General features: G+C 40.4%; 1 protein-coding gene across 3 annotated transcripts in view; it reads right to left on the reverse strand.

The window, feature by feature from the left end:
- The window catches only part of mnat1 (MNAT1 component of CDK activating kinase), a 182,278-nt gene that overhangs the window by 149,326 nt on the left and 15,314 nt on the right, over positions 1 to 17,638 (reverse strand). The window contains exons 2-3 of one of the 3 annotated variants that reach the window (XM_086002848.1): positions 10,320 to 10,472; positions 5,578 to 5,651 (exon numbers count right to left, since the gene is read on the reverse strand). In XM_086002848.1, coding sequence (XP_085858974.1) covers positions 5,578 to 5,651; positions 10,320 to 10,472 — 227 coding nt within the window. The remainder of the gene's footprint in view (positions 1 to 5,577; positions 5,652 to 10,319; positions 10,473 to 17,638) is intronic. The other 2 variants (XM_086002849.1, XM_086002850.1) reach the window with 2 other exon arrangements.

Below are 17,638 nucleotides of genomic sequence, written 5' to 3' on the forward strand. Positions count from 1 at the left end.
ATTCCAGGTGTGGTCTCACCAATACCTTGTACAACTGAAGCAGTACCTCCCTATTTTTATATTCTATCCCCTTAGCAATGAAAGCCAACATTCCATTGGCCTTCTTAATCACTTGCTGCACCTGCATACTAACCTTTTGAGTTCCGTGCACCAGGACCCCCAGATCCCTTTGTACTTCAGTACTTTCCAGTTTCTTGCCATTAAGATAATAACTTGCTCTACGATTTTTCCTGCCAAAGTGCATAACCTCACACTTTCCAGTATTGTATTCCATCTGCCAAATCTCTGCCCACTTACTTAGCCTGTCTATGTCCCCTTGCAGGTTTTTTATGTCCTCCTCACTCACTACTTTCCCTCCCATCTTAGTATCATCTGCAAACTTTGATATGTTACACTCGGTCCCCTCCTCCAAATCGTTAATATAGATTGTAAAGAGTTGGGGACCCAGCACTGACCGCTGCGGAACACCACGTTACTGATTGCCAGTCTGAGAATGAACCATTTATCCCAACTCTCTGCCTTCTGTTAGATAGCCAATCCTCTATCCATGCCAGAATATTACCCCCAATCCCGTGATTTTTTATCTTAAGCAATAATCTTTTGTGTGGCACCTTGTCAAATGCCTTTTGGAAGTCTAAATACACTACGTCCACTGGTTCCCCTTTATCCACCCTATATGTTACTTCCTCAAAGAACTCCAGCAAATTTGTCAAACATGACTTCCCCTTCATAAAACCATGCTGACTTTGTCCTATTAAATTATGATTATCCAAATGTCCTGTTACCATCTCCTTAATAATGGACTCCAAAATTTTACCTACCACAGATGTTAGGCTAACCGGTCTATAGTTTCCAGCCTTCTGTCTACTGCCCTTTTTAAATAAGGGTGTTACATTAGCAGTTTTCCAGTCTGCCGGGACCTTTGCCGAGTCCAGGGAGTTTTGGAAAATTATTACCAATGCATCCACAATCCCTACCGCCACTTCCCTCAAGACCCTAGGATGTAAGGCATCAGGTCCAGGTGATTTATCCGCCTTGAGTCCCATTATTTTACCGAGTACCACTTCCTTAGTGATTTTGATTGTGTTTAGCTCCTCCCCCCCTTTAGCCCCCTGTTTGTCCAGTGTTGGGATATTCTTAGTGTCTTCTACTGTAAAGACTGATATAAAATATTCATTCAGCGTTTTTGCCATCTCCATATTTCCCACCATTAATTTCCCGGTCTCATCCTCTAAGGGACCAACATTTACTTTAGCCACCCTTTTTCTTTTTATATAACTATAAAAACTCTTACTATCTGTTTTTACATTTTTTGCTAATTTACTTTCATAATCTATCTTCCCTTTCTTAATCAATCTTTGAGTTATTTTTTGCTGTCTTTTAAAGTTTTCCCAATCCTCTATCCTCCCACTAGATTTGGCTACCTTATATGCCCTTGTTTTTAGTCGAATACTATCCTTAATTTCTTTACTTAGCCACGGATGGCTGGCTTTTCTTTTACACCCTTTTCTTCTGTGGAATATATTTTTTTTGGAAGTTGTAAAATAACTCCTTAAACGTACACCACTGATCATGTATCGTCTTACCCTTTAATCTATTTTCCCAATCCACTCTACTCAATTCTGCTCTCATACCTTCATAGTCTCCTTTATTCAAGCTTAGCACGCTTGTTTGAGATCCAACCTTCTCACCCTCTAATTGAATATGGAATTCAACCATGTTATGGTCACTCATTCCAAGGGGATCCTTTACTAGGACATTTTTAATTAATCCTGTCTCGTTACACAGGACCAGATCTAAGGTTGCTTGCCCCCTGGTCGGTTCAGTTACATACTGCTCAAGAAACCCATCCCTAATACACTCAATGAACTCATCCTCAAGGCAGCCCTGCCCAATTTGATTTGTCCAATTAATATGATAGTTAAAATCCCCCATAATTATAGATGTTCCCTTATTACAATCCTCAACTATTTCCTGATTGATACTCCGTCCAACAGAGTTGCCACTGTTCGGAGTCCTATAGACTACGCCCACTAGTGTTTTTTTCCCCTTATTATTCCTTACCTCCACCCAAACTGTTTCATTATCCTGATCTTTTGGCCCAATATCATTTCTCTGTATTACAGTGATTCCTTCCTTTATTAACATAGCCACCCCACCTCCCCTTCCTTCCTGCCTGTCCTTCCTGATCGTTAAATAACCTGGTATGTTTAATTCCCAGGCATTGTCACCCTGCAGCCATGTTTCTGTAATGGCCACAAGATCATACCCATATGTAGTTATTTGTGCCATTAACTCGTCTATTTTGTTACAAATGCTACATTGCTCTCCCAAAAAGAATGAGACGTATGAAAGATGTATGAAAGATACATCTTCCGTTCTCGGCCACAGCAACAAAATGAGACTTTTGATAGCTTTATAACTGATCTGAAACTGAAAGCACAGACATGTAATTTCTCTGAGCTCAAAGCATCCATGATTCGTGACCAGATTGTGTTTGGTATTCATGATAAAAAAGTCAGGGAACGTCTGTTGAGAGAAACCGAACTAAATTTGGAAAATGCGGTGAAAATATGCTAAGCCAGCGAGCTAGCTCGAAAGCACGCGAAGGCTTTCAGTGAAATCAATAATGATGCGATTGTAATGAGTGATAATGCTGCTGTCGGTGCTGTGTCCTATAAGGGGAAGAAACATGGGCAGAACAGAAATGAAAAGCAATCGGAGGATGAAATTTTTAATTGTAAACGCTGTGGTTACAAACACCAGTTAAGACAATGCCCAGCGTTTGGAAAAATGTGCAAAGTGTAATGGAAAGAATCACTTTGCCAAACAATGCTTTTCAAAAGTAAAAACAATGAAAGGGCAACAAGTTAATGTAATTGAGGACACTGATTTAAGTGAGACATTTTTTGTAGGAATGGTGTCATGTGACGATATCAAAAAAGATACAGAAAATGTGCAGCCCTCAGAAATGGACAATGCTGAACATAAAGTCAATGCAGTAAAAGTGGACAAATGGATGATCCCACTGCAGATAAATGGAGCATTAGTTACATTGAAACTGGACACTGGGGCAAAAGCAAACTTAATCAGTATGAGTGACATAAAAAATATGAAAGAAAAGCCCAAAATACAGAAAAAGTCAGTACTACTGAAGAGGTATAATGGACAGAAAATAGATAGCTTAGGTGTATGCAGACTTAAAGTGACAGTCAAAGACAAAGTGCATCATCTCATGTTTTCTGTTGTGGCTGAAAGACTTGATTCGATACTAGGTGACAAAGCTTGTGAAGACTTAGAACTGGTCAAGAGAGTCTACCGTATAAACTGTGCCATAAGCAGACCAGATGACTCAGGTGATGAAGCAGAGAGCCCATCAAGGATGAAAAGGCCAAAGGGTATCCATGTCTTCAAAAAGCCTAGTTTCTCCAAGAAGAAAAAGACTTTAAGGTCAAAGAAAAGCACAAAGAGGAAAAACACAAGGAGAAAAAGTCCAAAGATATAACCGCAGCAGATGTTGTTAAGCAGTGGAAAGAGAAAAAGAAAAAGAAGAAGCCTGCACCAGAGCAGGAAGCAGTTCCGGTGGATACTCCTTCTTCCCTCAGGCCAATCTTTGGTGTTCCATTAGCCGAGGCTGCTGAGAGGACTATGCTGTATGATGGGATCCAGCTGCCAGCAGTTTTTCGAGAGTGCATTGACTACATTGAGAGTTATGGCATGAAGAGTGAAGGAAACACTGAAACCCTCTCCAAGCAAAGATTGCAAGGAGACCTCGATCTATACAAGAGCAGATTGATGACAATGCCGCAACTGCATCTTGTCATTCACTGCCAGAACAATCTCATGAAGACACATCAGACTTACCCGTGTTGAGAAGATCCACACGTGAAGTAAAAGAGCATGATAGACTTAATCTCCGAGTACAATGTAAAGCTTTGAAAATGTGTTGACTGTTTTGAAAATGTTTATGCTACCAAAAGTGTTACTGATATTATCTTTATTGTTTTCTTGAAAGTTGATTGATATTGATTTTGTTAAACCTCAAAGAAAGGGGGATGTAGTGATCAATAGCATGTCATTCTATAGTGGACACTAGGTGGAGCCGTAGAGCTGTATATAGCTGTATGTATAAGACTGCACTAGCCAGCTGTATGTATATTAAGACTACATTACCCATGAGGCACTAGGCTACCCACAAGGCAACAGTCAAGATGGCAGCCTGCACACAGGAGCACACATGCTGCATCTCTACAGATACTATACCGAGAGAACGTGTACTGAATAAATGACTAGCTAGAAGCTAGCTGTGTTCATAATAAGAATGTCTATTTATTAATGAACATAACACGCACCAGCCAACAAAGAGCTATCCAGCCTAATCCCACTTCCCAGCTCTAGGTCCGTAACCCTGCATGTTACAGCATCCCAAGCGCACATCCAAGTACTTTTTAAATGTGGTTAGGGTTTCTGCCTCTACCACCCTTTCAGGCAGTGAGTTCCAGACCCCCAAAACCCTCTGGGTGAAGATATTTCCCCTCAAATCCTCTCTAAACCTTCCACCAATTACTTTAAATCTGTTGCCCCTGGTTTTTGACCCCGCTGCTAAGGGAAATAGGTCCTTTCCATCCACTTTATCTAGGCCCCTCATAATTTTATAAACCTCAATAAGGTCTCCCCTCAGCCTCCTCTGTTCCAAGGAAAACAAACCCAGCCTATCCAGTCTTTCTTCATAGCTAAGATTCTCTACTCCCAGCAACATCCTTGTAAATCTCCTCTGTACCCTCTCTAGTGCAATCACACCTTTCCTGTAATGTGGTGACCAGAGCTGCACGCAGTACTCTAGCTGAGGCCTAATTAGTGTTTTATACAGTTGAAGCATAACCCCCACCACCACGCTTGTATTCTATGCCACGGCTAATAAAGGCAAGCATTCCGTAAGCCTTCTTAACCACCTTATCTACCTGGCCTGCTACCTTCAGGGATCTGTGGACATGCACTCAAAGGGCCCTTTGTTCTTCTATACTACTCAAGTGTCCTACCATTTAATGTGTATTCCCTTTTCTTGTTAGCCCTCCCCAAATGCATTACCTCACACTTCTCTGGATTGAATTCCATTTGCCACTGTTCTGCCCACATGACCAACTTATTGAAATCTTCCTGCAGTCTACAGCTTCCTTCTTCAGTATCAACCACACAGTCGATTTTAGTATCATCTGCAAACTTCTTAATCATACCCCCTATATTCAAGTGATATATACCACAAAAAGCAAGGGACCCAGTACTGAGCCCTGCGAAACCCCACTGGAAACAGCCTTCCAGTTACAAAAACACCAGTCAACCATTACCCTCTGCTTCCTGCCTCCGAGCCAGTTTTGAATCCAACTTGACACTTTGCCCTGGATCCCATGGGCTTTTAACTTCGTGACCAGTCTGCCATGTGGAACGTTCTATGTGTATATACTTCTAACTATTTCCAGGATTCAGTTAGCAAGTTCGGTCTTTTACTGCTCAGCTATTGCTGGATTGATTAAACATTTATACCTCACTTCATAGGCATTCTTCAAGTTTCAGACTTACCAATATTTTCAACCTCTTCAAGAAAGTCATTATATTCTTTGAGAGTATGAAAGTCTTCTTCCCTTTTGTTGTATCTTCATATCCAAAAGGAGTAAACAGAGTTATTGAACAAATTAAACATTTAGATTTCTTTAATTGTAAGCATTACAAACTATTACACATTAGTCAAATCAAAAATGAAATTTAAAAATTCTCAGTGCATTACAACATTTAATGCTGAAGATCATGATGATCATTTTAGAAGTACAAACATATCCAAGATCTGAACATTAGGGAAATGCTTATTTCAGTATATAATTTGCTCACTACTACTGAGTGAGAGTGCCCCTTATCAAGCTAAATGAAAAACTGTTTAAGTACCAGGTGTTTACAGAAGTGGTATCTCAACACAACGACTCAACTGGTACTGCTGTTTGTTCGCAAGCTGGACTAGAAGAGATGCATGTGTGTTGACCTTATGGAATCACACACTGGTAAAGCCTATAGAAAATTGCAGTTGAGCAATGTTGTGGTGGTTGGTTTGGAGACCCAAAATTGCAAGTCCACAAAGAGCTGGGGAAATAAATTAGTGCTGACAGAATCAACATTTAAGGGTGCATTTAAACCACAAGTTCAATTCTGGTATGAAGTGGTTTCCACTTTGCACTGACGCTAAACTTATGTGGTGTAAACTTAGAGTTAAAAGTCCAACCTTTGAAGTTCAGTGGAGTAAGACTCCCTCTTCTAGAGAGTCTCGCTCCACTTTGATGTCTGAATTTATAATGCATTTACACAACTGCAACAGTGATGCAATGCAATTTTGCTTTGCACCAACATTACAGCTGTCGCATAAATGCATCCTAGATCAGTTATACAAAAGTACTGCGTCAGCCAACACTACCTGGTCTTCATGTTTTAAGATTGTGAAAGAACCCAATCAATATGGATGAAGGTAGTCAAGTGATCTAGAACAGTGGAATCCTTGTCTGAGGATAAACTCTACTTGGTCAAGTACTGATAATTATAAGTTGAATCCACAATAAACCAGTTTCCAAGCTGAAAGACTCCCAAAAAAAATGCATATCCTACATAAGTGTGCTCCTAAAACTGCAGACTGTCAAAACTGTTTGTCTACAAACTTACTTAACATGCAATATATGTAAAGACTGATGCACTCTGCATTGTAAATACTTTGCCATATAATGTCCTTCTCCTTGAAAACTAACCTCACATAGAAAAATGGTTAAGCTTAAATTGATGAACAGATAAAGCATCAATAACGAGTCATTTACCTCCAGCTAATCCATAATTATGAGCTTGTCTTTTCTATGTTGTTAAATCAGTGCACCCAACCAATGACAGCCAGTGACAGGAAAGGATGTGGATGTTGCCATTTCAATCACGTTTATGATTGCGTAGGTGGGAGATGATATTTTATTTCCTTTGCTTGGTTATTAACTATTACGGTTAAATATTTAATTAACCATCCCAGATTGATGGGAACAAAATTCTCCTATGTCTGCTAGCTGTAATAATCCTATATGAAATTAATTTGGGCAGTCTCTGTTCCGAGTATAACAGAAAACTGTCCCTAATTTGGCATTAATTAGCAATCTCACTCAGAGAGGCCAAGGAATGGCAGGTGTGGAAAATGGAAGCTCTCAGACTGGTGCAGTGGGTGATGCTCTTCTCAGTTTGAGGCTGAGGGACATTGGGGAGTCATAATAGAAGGAGCTTTACTCTGCATCTGGCCAATAGTGGGTGCCTAAAATGGGAAGAGTTCCATTCCCCAACACTAACATCCCTCATAAAAACAGAAAATGCTGGAAATACCCAGAAGGTCAGGCAGCATCTGTAGAGAGAGACACAGAGTTAACGTTTCAGATCGATGACCCTTTGTCAGAACTGGAAAAAGTTGGAGATGTAACAGGTTTTTAAGCAAGTGTAGGGGCAGGGAGAGGGGGGAGGGGAGGAAAGAACAAAAGGGAAGGTCGGAGATAGGATGGAGAGATTTCATCCCATCACAGACCTTCCCTTTTGTTCATTCCTCCCCTCCTCCTGCCCCTACACTTGCTTAAAAACCTGTTACATTTCCAACCTTTTCCAGTTCTGACGAAGGGTCATCAATCTGAAACGTTAACTCTGTTTCTCTCTCTACAGATGCTGCCTGACCTGCTGAGTATTTCCAGCATTTTCTGTTTTTATTTCAGATTTCCAGCATCCGCAGTATTTTGCTTTTGTACCAACATCCCTCATACTGATTTTAAAGACTTTTTAATTTAAAAAAAAAACTAACTAGAAGATGTTTGTAATTCTTAGAATACATGTAGCCATTCTTACTCAACATTAAAGAATCATTTGCATTTATGTAGCACCTTTCACATCCTCAGGACATCCCTAAGTGCTTCACAGCCAATTACTTACTTTTGAAGGTAGTCATCGTTTATGTTGACAAATCTAACAGCCAATTTGACCACAGCAAGATTCCACAAACAGAAATGAGACAAATTACTAATTAATCTGTTTTGGTGGTGTTGTTTGAGGAATAAATGATGGTTAGGACACCAGGAGAGCTCTTCTTCAAAAAGTGCCTTGTACCTCCACCCAAACAGCCAGATGGGGCCTAGGTTTAACATCTCATACAAAGATGGAACCTCCAACAATGCAGCACTCCCCTCAATACGGATATGCCAGCTCAAGTCCTGAAGCAGAGCTTAAAAACACAAGCTACCAGCGGAAGGCAAATATGTGACCACTGAGTCACGGTGGCACTTAATCACAAAAGAAACAGGCAGGGCAAAGTATTAAGTACAACTTGCATGCCTTTAAGGATTAAAATAATTACACATATTAATTCCCTTTTATACTAAATCTGACATACTCATATATGATGCATTGAGATTAGTACTTGGAGGGTGATATTTGGCATGTGTGTCAGGATGATTTCCCAAGAATCAAAGCAGACTCTGATTAACCAAAGGCTCATTAAAAATCACAAACTGCTGGAAAGACTCAGTGGGTCAGCCATGGTCTGTACAGAGATCAGATAACTTGAAGTTTCAGATGTGGACCCTTTATTAGAACATCACCAGAGGACTGGTGGACAGCAAATATAATTCCTATCTTCATAGAGGGAGATAGAACTAACTCAGGGAATTATAGATCAGTTAGCTTAACATCAATGGTAGGAAACATACCAAAATCTTTGCTAAAAGATGAGATAGCAAAACACCTAGAAACCGAGAATATAATAAAAAATAGTCAGCATGGATTTTTAAAACGAAGGTCATGTTTAACTAATATTATTGAATTCTTTGAAGTAACAGGAAGCATGACAAGATCAGAGCATGTGGAGTCAGGAGCCAGGTAGCAGAACAGATTGAAAGATGACTACAAAATAGAAAACAGAGGGTAGGAGTTAAGTGACAGGAGTGGGAAGTGGTGTCCTGCAGGGATCTGTGTTGGAACCACTACGGTTTACTATATACATTGTATAAAATTGACTGACTCAGGAATTGGAGATATGATGTTGAAATTTTCAGATCACAGAACGATACAGCACAGAAGGAGGGCATTGGGCCCATTGTGTCTATGCTGGCTCTTTGGTAGAACTATCCAATTAATCAGGCTCGCCTGCTCTTTTCCCATAGTCCTGTAAATTTTTTCCCTTCAAGTATTTATCCAATTCTCTTTTGAAGGTCGCTACTGAATCTGCTTCCACTACCCGTTCAGGCAGATCACAACTCACTGTGTAAAAAAAATTTCCTCATGTCACCGCTGGTTCTTTTGCCAATTATCATAAATACCAAATTGGGGGGTGTATGGCTAATAATGTGGAGGCCTGCCCAAAATACAACATGATAAACAGGCTTGCAGAGTGGGTGGATAAAATGGCAAATGCAACTCAATATAGTGTGAGGTAGTTCATTTTGCTAGGAGGAATAAGGAGGCCACTTATTCCTTGGAAGGTAAGAAACTAAATAGGATATAGTAGCAAATAAATCTGAGCGCACAGAAACATAAATCGCTAAAAATAGCAATGCAAGTTGATAAGGCCATAAAAAGTACAAACATTCATTTCTAGAGGAACAGAACATAAAAGCAGGGAAGTAATGTTAAATTTATATGGAACTTTGGTTAAACCACACAAGAGTACTGTGCGCAGTCCTAGTCTCCCATACTGCAAAAAGGATATTGAAGCACTGGAGAAAGTGGAGAAAAGATTTACAAGGATGGTACCAGAATTGAGAGGCTGCAACTATCAGGAAAGATTATGCAGGCTGGAGTTCTTTTCTCTGGGAGAGAGAAGACTAAGAGGAGATCTGATAGAGATCTATCAAATTATGAAAGGGTTTGATAGGGTGGATATGGAGAAATTGTTTCCATTTGTGGGGGAATGCAGAACAAGAGCGCATAAATACAAGATAGCCACTAACGGATCAAATAAATAATTTTAAGAGGAATTTCTTTACAGTGTGTTGAGAAAGTAGAACTCTCTGCCTCGGAGTGGTTGAAGCAGATAGCAGTGAAACATTGAAGGGGAGGCCTGATGCATACATTAGGGAGAAGGGAATAGTGGGGTATGGGAACAGGGTGCAGAGAGGTAATTGAGAGTGGGAGGAGGCTCATGTCGAGTACAAACACTGGCATCGATCAGTTGGGTCAAATAGCCTGTTTCTGTGCTGTACATTCTATGTATGTAATGCTACGCATGTAATTATCTTCACAGATGCTACCCGACAGCAGAAGTAACATTTTCTTACATTTTTAACACTTTCTTTCTAATGTCTACCTCCTTGTCCACTGTAGGATCTTCAAAGAGTTGCACTCTGAAGTTGTTCTTCCGTAGTGCTGTGCCACACTCCTGACAGTTTCCAGAACCTCTAACAAATAGCAGTTCCACGCAACTCTCACATCTGTTAAAAACAGGGAGTTGGTTAATTTTTTTTAAATATGGATAACTACATAATTTTCAACAGAAAAAGTGAATTGTACTATGGCATTTTTCCGATATACTCTACTCTGGACCTCAAAAAAAGTATTCTGCGCAAGTATATCATGGTAGTGTATAGAAAGGTATTCTAGCAATGACCGTCAAAAATGCATAATGTAGCCTCTTTACTTCAACAATGAAGATTAAAATGTTAATAGTATCCCCTAGTATTCGGCAATCTTGTGATAGCTTTCTACCCATATTAAGTACTTATGGTTTAACATAAATTTTACATCATAGAATATTGCTTTCTGAATGTTTTCGTAGAAGTTTCCCCAACATCTGCAATATATCTGAACTTTCTTGGAAAATGAAAGACATTTGCAACAGAATAATGAGACATTTAAGATTCTTGAAACCCATGCAACCAAAACTTGTGCAAATATGTTTATTCCAACTGGGGAGGCATTTGTGCAATTGTCATGTGCCGCTTTCACTCGTAACTCCCAGAGAGAACAAAACAACTTGTCTCAGTGGTTCAATCTTAAAGCAGATGCAGCTGTAAATGAAGAATGGTACTTCACTGATTTACATTTCCATGTTTCCAAGTTCTTCAAATTAAATATTGCCCCAAAATGATTTAGTAATACAATTTATGTAGTTCTTGTTGATCTGAGCGAGTTCCTATTGATCCAAGTGAGCTTGGCAGTTTCTCCATCATTGGCTAGAAATTGCTAGTTGTTTGCATCACAGAATCAGTGATGCCAGAAACAAGGAACACAGCATGAGGATTAGCACAAGCGAGGCTCCCTATAACAGCTGGTAGAAATAAAGTGTCATTTCTTTTTATAAAAAGTGTGTCAAACAACATGTTACTAGATATTTTAATACATTAGAGTGACTCACTAGCTTAAGCAGTGCAGTACAGATGAATGATTTGGCAACTCATCACAGCTTGAAACCCACTTCACGTGATCATCCTCTGGTAATATACAGGAACAGATAATTCTGTTCTTGGACTACCAGGTTGGAACTTCAATCCACTTTGGATTTGTCGGCAAGCTGCTTGAATGTTTGTAGTCATTATACCATTTCCAGTTTGAGCAGGAGCTGATGGATTGTATCATATATAAACAAGACAACCCTTGTGGAATTATAAACAGTTTGTTTGGTTAGGCTGGCTTGAAATGCAATTTATCTTAAAGTACAAGGGGCACTTTCCATAGAAAACTTTTATGTTCCCTCATTTATAGCTTGTAACGTCTTATTCTATACTGTATTTACTGCATGACAATGCAGTGTCATTTCCCATCAACTTTACAGCACTTAAACATAACACAACTGATTAAAAAGTTTAAGTTATACACGATCTATCCTTTACTTACATGAGATTGAATGTAATCTGTTTTTATAGGGCGCAACTATATTACTTGGCTCACAAATTTAAAACGTGGATGGGATACTCTGAATTAAGATGTCATTTTGAACACTAGGCCCACTGCTTTATTAATTTACCATATTTTGTTGGGTTCTTCCAACAAATATAGACATGATCAATACAATAAATACCACCTAGAAAACCAATGTGTCCACTATTGAAGCTATCTGTCAAGAAGCAGTGTTTATTTTCCAATTCTCTTTTTGGAAAGGGGTAGGGAACAGGGAATTTTTTTGAGCATTTATACAATTAGAGGATGAGGGGCGAGAATTTCACGGAGAATTGCACAATTGTAATGGCGCCTCTACATCGTAGGGCCCGTTTTACAGCACAATAGAAAGAGAAAATGACATAGGCAATTATGGCATGGCTTAAGTCGCTTAACACTTTTGCGCCATCATTGAAACAACGAGAGGTTAATCATAGCTTCATCCCCCGTTAAAATCAATGGCGATCATATTTCCTGAATTAACACGTTTTCTCACCACTAAAACGTAGTCTAAAAAATAATGGCACCAGTGGGCCATCTTTTTAAGAACAGTGTTGTCTGCACATAATGTCTAAGTACCACTAAATTATTGTAGTAAACTACTTATTAGGTGTCTGGTTTCCAAAGCAAAGACTGTTTTGTTCCAATTTATGAAACTAACAGTTCAACACAAAAAAAATTCTTCCAAAATCTAGCTAATATTAAGCAGAATGGGGGTACTACCTCTTACGAATAAATTATTTGAATTGAAGTCCACCCTGATGTGTAATGAGTATTCGGTATGTGTAAATTATAGAAATGTTAGAGGTGCACGGATCACCAAATATTAGCATAAGAGTCCCACAGAAAACAGTACTAAAAGTTTTTAAACGGTTCCGATATAAATTGCACTTTTTGAAACTTTATTGCTCGGAAGGAATAGCCTGTTTTGTACTTCTGAAGCAGTAGCAGGTATCTACCAATAAATATAATCGATGTATACAATGAACAAAGACTGCTGCTTATAGTAAGGTTTCCAAGTGAGAAGCAATACCAGAACAGAGTCAAGAACAAACTTAAACTTGGTAATAAGTTGTTACTTGGTGATGTGCTTGTGTTTTAGGTCTATATAAAACAGCATTTGGATTTGGCTGTGTGTACTTTATATTTCAGCTTCATTGCAATTATTGATATCTAATTTAACGGTATCTGAATTCAGAATTTTCACCAATAAGACAACTTTAATAAAGTGGTTGTCTCACTTACTGTAGGTCCAGCTTCTAATGCAGAGCCTTCAGTGTTTATAGAGTTGCTCTTTAAACTTTTTGAAGTAGCCAATCAATCCCTGCACTCATACAGGAAGTCCATATAAATTGAACAGCTTTCTTTGATGACATATTTTCCCAATTAGGAAATCATCCATAACACTATAAAAACTCCCTCAAGTACATGTTTGGTATATAGTTCCATGTCGCTCTTACCTATCCTCCGAGTTAACCTCAGGCATGCAATGCCAAAAACGATATCTCCAATGGTCAGCCAAACAATCAATACATTGAAGCCCTGATACTTTATTTTGGCTCTGAGCTGGTGAAAGAACAAAACCACAGAAATATCTGAGTGACCAACCAGATATATAGCAAACACTGGCCACTGGCTGTACCACTTCCCATTCGCCGCTATGCTTGCTGCGGCAGACCAAATTACAAATCCAGGAAATTTGAGAAACTTTGCAACAGCAAGATCGACGTGCAAAACGGCAACATTTACAGCAAATGCCGCCAATCTCACCGCTGCAGGAAATTCTGCACCGATTACAATCCCACAAAATTGCTCATTAACTTATGGAATTTGCAATGTCCATGAATAAGTAAATCACAAAATTTTTTTTTTTTTGAGGGGGAAGGAGAAAGAGAGAGGGGGAAGCGGAAAGGGAGTCAGAATCTGTTTACATGTATGTTGGGTAAGGGGGAGCTAAGATAATGAAACACAGAACTTAGAATCACAGAATCACAGAAACCCCACAGTGCAGATAGAGGCCATTTCGGCCCATCGAGCCTGCACCGACACATATCCCACCCGATCCCCGTAACCCCAACACATATCCCACCCTATCCCCATAACCACACGTATTTAATCCCCCTAACACTAAGGGTCAATTTATCATAGCCAATCAACCTAACCCGCACATCTTTGGACTGTGGGAGGAAACCGGAGCACCCGGAGGAAACCCACGCAAACACGGGGAGAATGTGCAAACTCCACACAGACATGTATTGTCTATTGTTGACAACAGTTACCTGAAGCTTGCGGTGTGCTAGTTTGGTTTACTGTTCTTGATTCTGGCCGACATTCACAGGGCAGTAACACAACAGCAAGTTTAAAAGCCTAACAAGTAATTTCACCAATTGATTTCTGGGATTAGCCAATATCTAATTTCTAAATATTTCACAATCAATTCTGTCTTTAGTCATTATTTCCTTTTAAAACAAAAGCACAAGTTATTTACAATGCTAAAGAGAATTTCGAATGAATGGAGAAAGTGTCCTGTCTAGCTGGTTAGAATGTTATTGTTTACGGCTAGAACTGGAGTTTGATTTCCCAGTCAATTTGGGGCAAGTGCTATCATTTTCAAAATAGCTAATGAGTGTGGGAGGAGGAACAAAAATATCACACTGCAGCAGTTCTATTTCTCATCTTGGTTTATGAACGGGCCTTTGATTTTGTAATGGGTACTTCATATGTCCAATTGTAATTGATGAAATTGTCCAGAACTTGTAATCCTGATCATGAATAAAATCAATCTCTGCTGGGGGGGCAGCAGGGAAAAGTGGGCTCAAAAACGACCATCAGTCGCCAAGTTATTTTAATATAGGTTAATAGATATCTACAAAGCTGCAAAAGCTAGGAGGTGCAGTAGCATACTGGTTATGTTACTGGACTAGCAATCCAGAGGACTGGACTAATGATCTGGAGACATGAGTTCAAATCCTGCCACGGGAAGCTGGGGAATTTAAATTCAGTTAATTAAATAAATCTGGTGATCATGAAACTACCAGATAGTCATAAAAACCTATCTGCCGTTTTATGTGACTCTAGACCCACAGCAATGTGGTTGACTCTGAAATGGCCTTGTAAGTTGTACCAAACTGCTACGACAAAGTACAAGAATAAAATTGGACAGGCCACCGGGCATAGACCTAGGCATTGGATTCGAACACGAAAGGCACACCCAGCCCAGTCGACCCTGCAAAGTCCTATCTGGGGACTGGTGCCAAAATTGGTAGAGCTGTCCCACAGTCCAGCCACTAGACATAGTCATACCTTTCAGCCAAAACTGGGCATCCATGAGGCTCTGTGTGCCATCAGCAGCTGAATTGTATTCCACCACAATCTATAACCTCAAGCCTGACATATCCTTCACTCTACCATTACCATCAAGACAGAGTGCCAACCCTGGTTCGATGAAGAGTGTACAACCTCTTGAGGTCCCCACCATCACAGAAGCCAGTCTTCAGCCAATTCAATTCACTCCACATTATAAAGAAACGGCTGAGCGCACTGGATACAGCAAAGGTCTTGGGGCCCTGACAACACCCAGCTGTCGTGCTGAAGACTTGTGCTCCAGAACTGGCCACGCCTCTAGGCAAACTGTTGCAGTACAGCTACAACACTGGCATCTACTTGACAAAGTAGAAGTATGTACTGTCCACAAAAAAAGACAAATCTAATCCAGTCAATTAATGCCCCATCAGCCTACTCTCAATCATCAGCAAAGTGATGGAAGGTGTCGTCGACAGTGCTATCAAGCGGCACTTACTCACCAATGCTCAGTTTGGGTTCCGCCAAGACCACTCGGCTCCAGATCTCATTACAGCCTTGGTCCAAACATGAACAAAAGAGCTGAATTCCCGAGGTGAGGTGAGAGTGACTGCCCTTGACATCAAGGCAGCATTTGACCGAGTGTGGCATCAAGGAGCCCTAGTAAAACTGAAGTCAATGGTAATCTGGGGGAAACCTCACCACTGGCTGGCGTCATACCTAGCATAAAAGAAGATGGTTATGGTTGTCAATCATCACAGCACCAGGGCATCGCTGCAGGAGTTCCTCAGGACAGTGTCCTAGGCCCAACCACCTTCAGCTGCTTCATCAAAGACCTTCCCTCCAACATAAGGTCAGAAATGGGGATGTTCACTGGTTATTGAAATGTTCAGTTCCATTCGCAATTCCTCAGATAATGAAGCAGTCCGTGTCTGCATGACCTTGATAATATTCAGGCTGATAAAGTGGCAAGTAACATTCGTGTCATACAAGTGCCAGGCAATGAACATCACTAACAATGAGAGAGAGAGAGAGAGAGAGAGAGAGAGAGTGAGAGAATGAATGGCATTACCACTGTTGAATCCCCCATCATCAACATCCTGGGGGTCACCATTGACCAGAAACTTAACTGGACCAGCCACATAAATACAGTGACTACAAGAGCAGGTCAGAGGCTGGGTATTCTGCAGTGAGTAAATCACCTCCTGACTCCCCAAAGCATTTCCACCATCTGCAAGGCACGAGTCAGGAGTGTGATGGCATACTCTCCACTTGCCTGGATGAGTGCAGCTCCAACAACACTCAAGGAGCTTGACACCATCCAGGACAAAGCAACCCGCTTGACTGACACCCCATCCACCACCTGAAACATTCACTCCCTCCACCACCGGCACACTGTGGCTGCAGTGTGCACCACCTACAAGATGCACTGCAGCAACTCGCCAAAGCTCCTTCAACAGCACCTCCCAAACCAACTAAAAGGACAAGGGCAGCAGGTGCATGGGAACACCACCACCTCCAAGTTCTTGTCTAAGTCACATACCATCCTGACTTGGAAATATATCGCAATTCCTTCATCGTCGCTGGGTGAAAATCCTGGAACTCCCTACCCAACAGCAATGACAAAAGACAAAAAATGGAATTTACTCACCAATAGTCCTTTTCCAGTACCAAATTAAGTGAAGTCAGCAAAGTTCATACACTTTGTTGGGTCAAGGTACATCATAGGTACTTGAAGTTCAGTAAATTGAAGATCTTGCACAGTTCCATACATTTTACATATTGATTTTTGACACAATTGTCTTCCTCAGTAGTGATCTTTAAGTCAAGCAAAGGTGGTGGGACAGGGCTCACTGAATGTGGCGAGGTTTGGACAGCGTGCATTACCTGGGGTATTCGGGTGCAGTAGAGAATGGAGGTTTTCCCAGTATCCATTGAATCAAAGATCAGGCTTCCAGAAAGGAGGCCCGCATCTCCAGGTGCTTTGCCCAGCTCCAAGTGCAAGCTGGATCTTGGAGGGATTTGTAATGGAGGATAAGGATTTGAAATCAATGTCCTGGAGGATGAGAAGCCAGTCGAGGTCAGCAAGGATTGGGATGATAGTGTATACATTTCCCTTGTCAATGATGAATACAAAGTCTCAAACTGAAATATGCATAGATGAAAATACACATCTGTGTCTTTAAAGCCACCAACTCATTAAGTTCAACACCACTTAGAACAAAATGAATGTACTTTTAACAAAATGTGATGGCTAAGATTCAAGTTCAAAATTACAGAAAGCTGACCATGCAGAATCTTTATGCCTACTCTTGATCATATTTGCATGACAAAATTGAACAAGTCAAAATAACCCCCATCATAGCACACAAGGTGTAGCTAATTATCTACCAACTCTCCTGTTTTGGCAGCAATTCAAAAA

Source organism: Somniosus microcephalus, chromosome 12 (genome assembly GCF_052327205.1).
Source record: "Somniosus microcephalus isolate GS21.2 chromosome 12, FLI_Smic_1.0, whole genome shotgun sequence".
In the NCBI taxonomy this organism is placed as follows: Eukaryota; Metazoa; Chordata; class Chondrichthyes; order Squaliformes; family Somniosidae; genus Somniosus; species Somniosus microcephalus.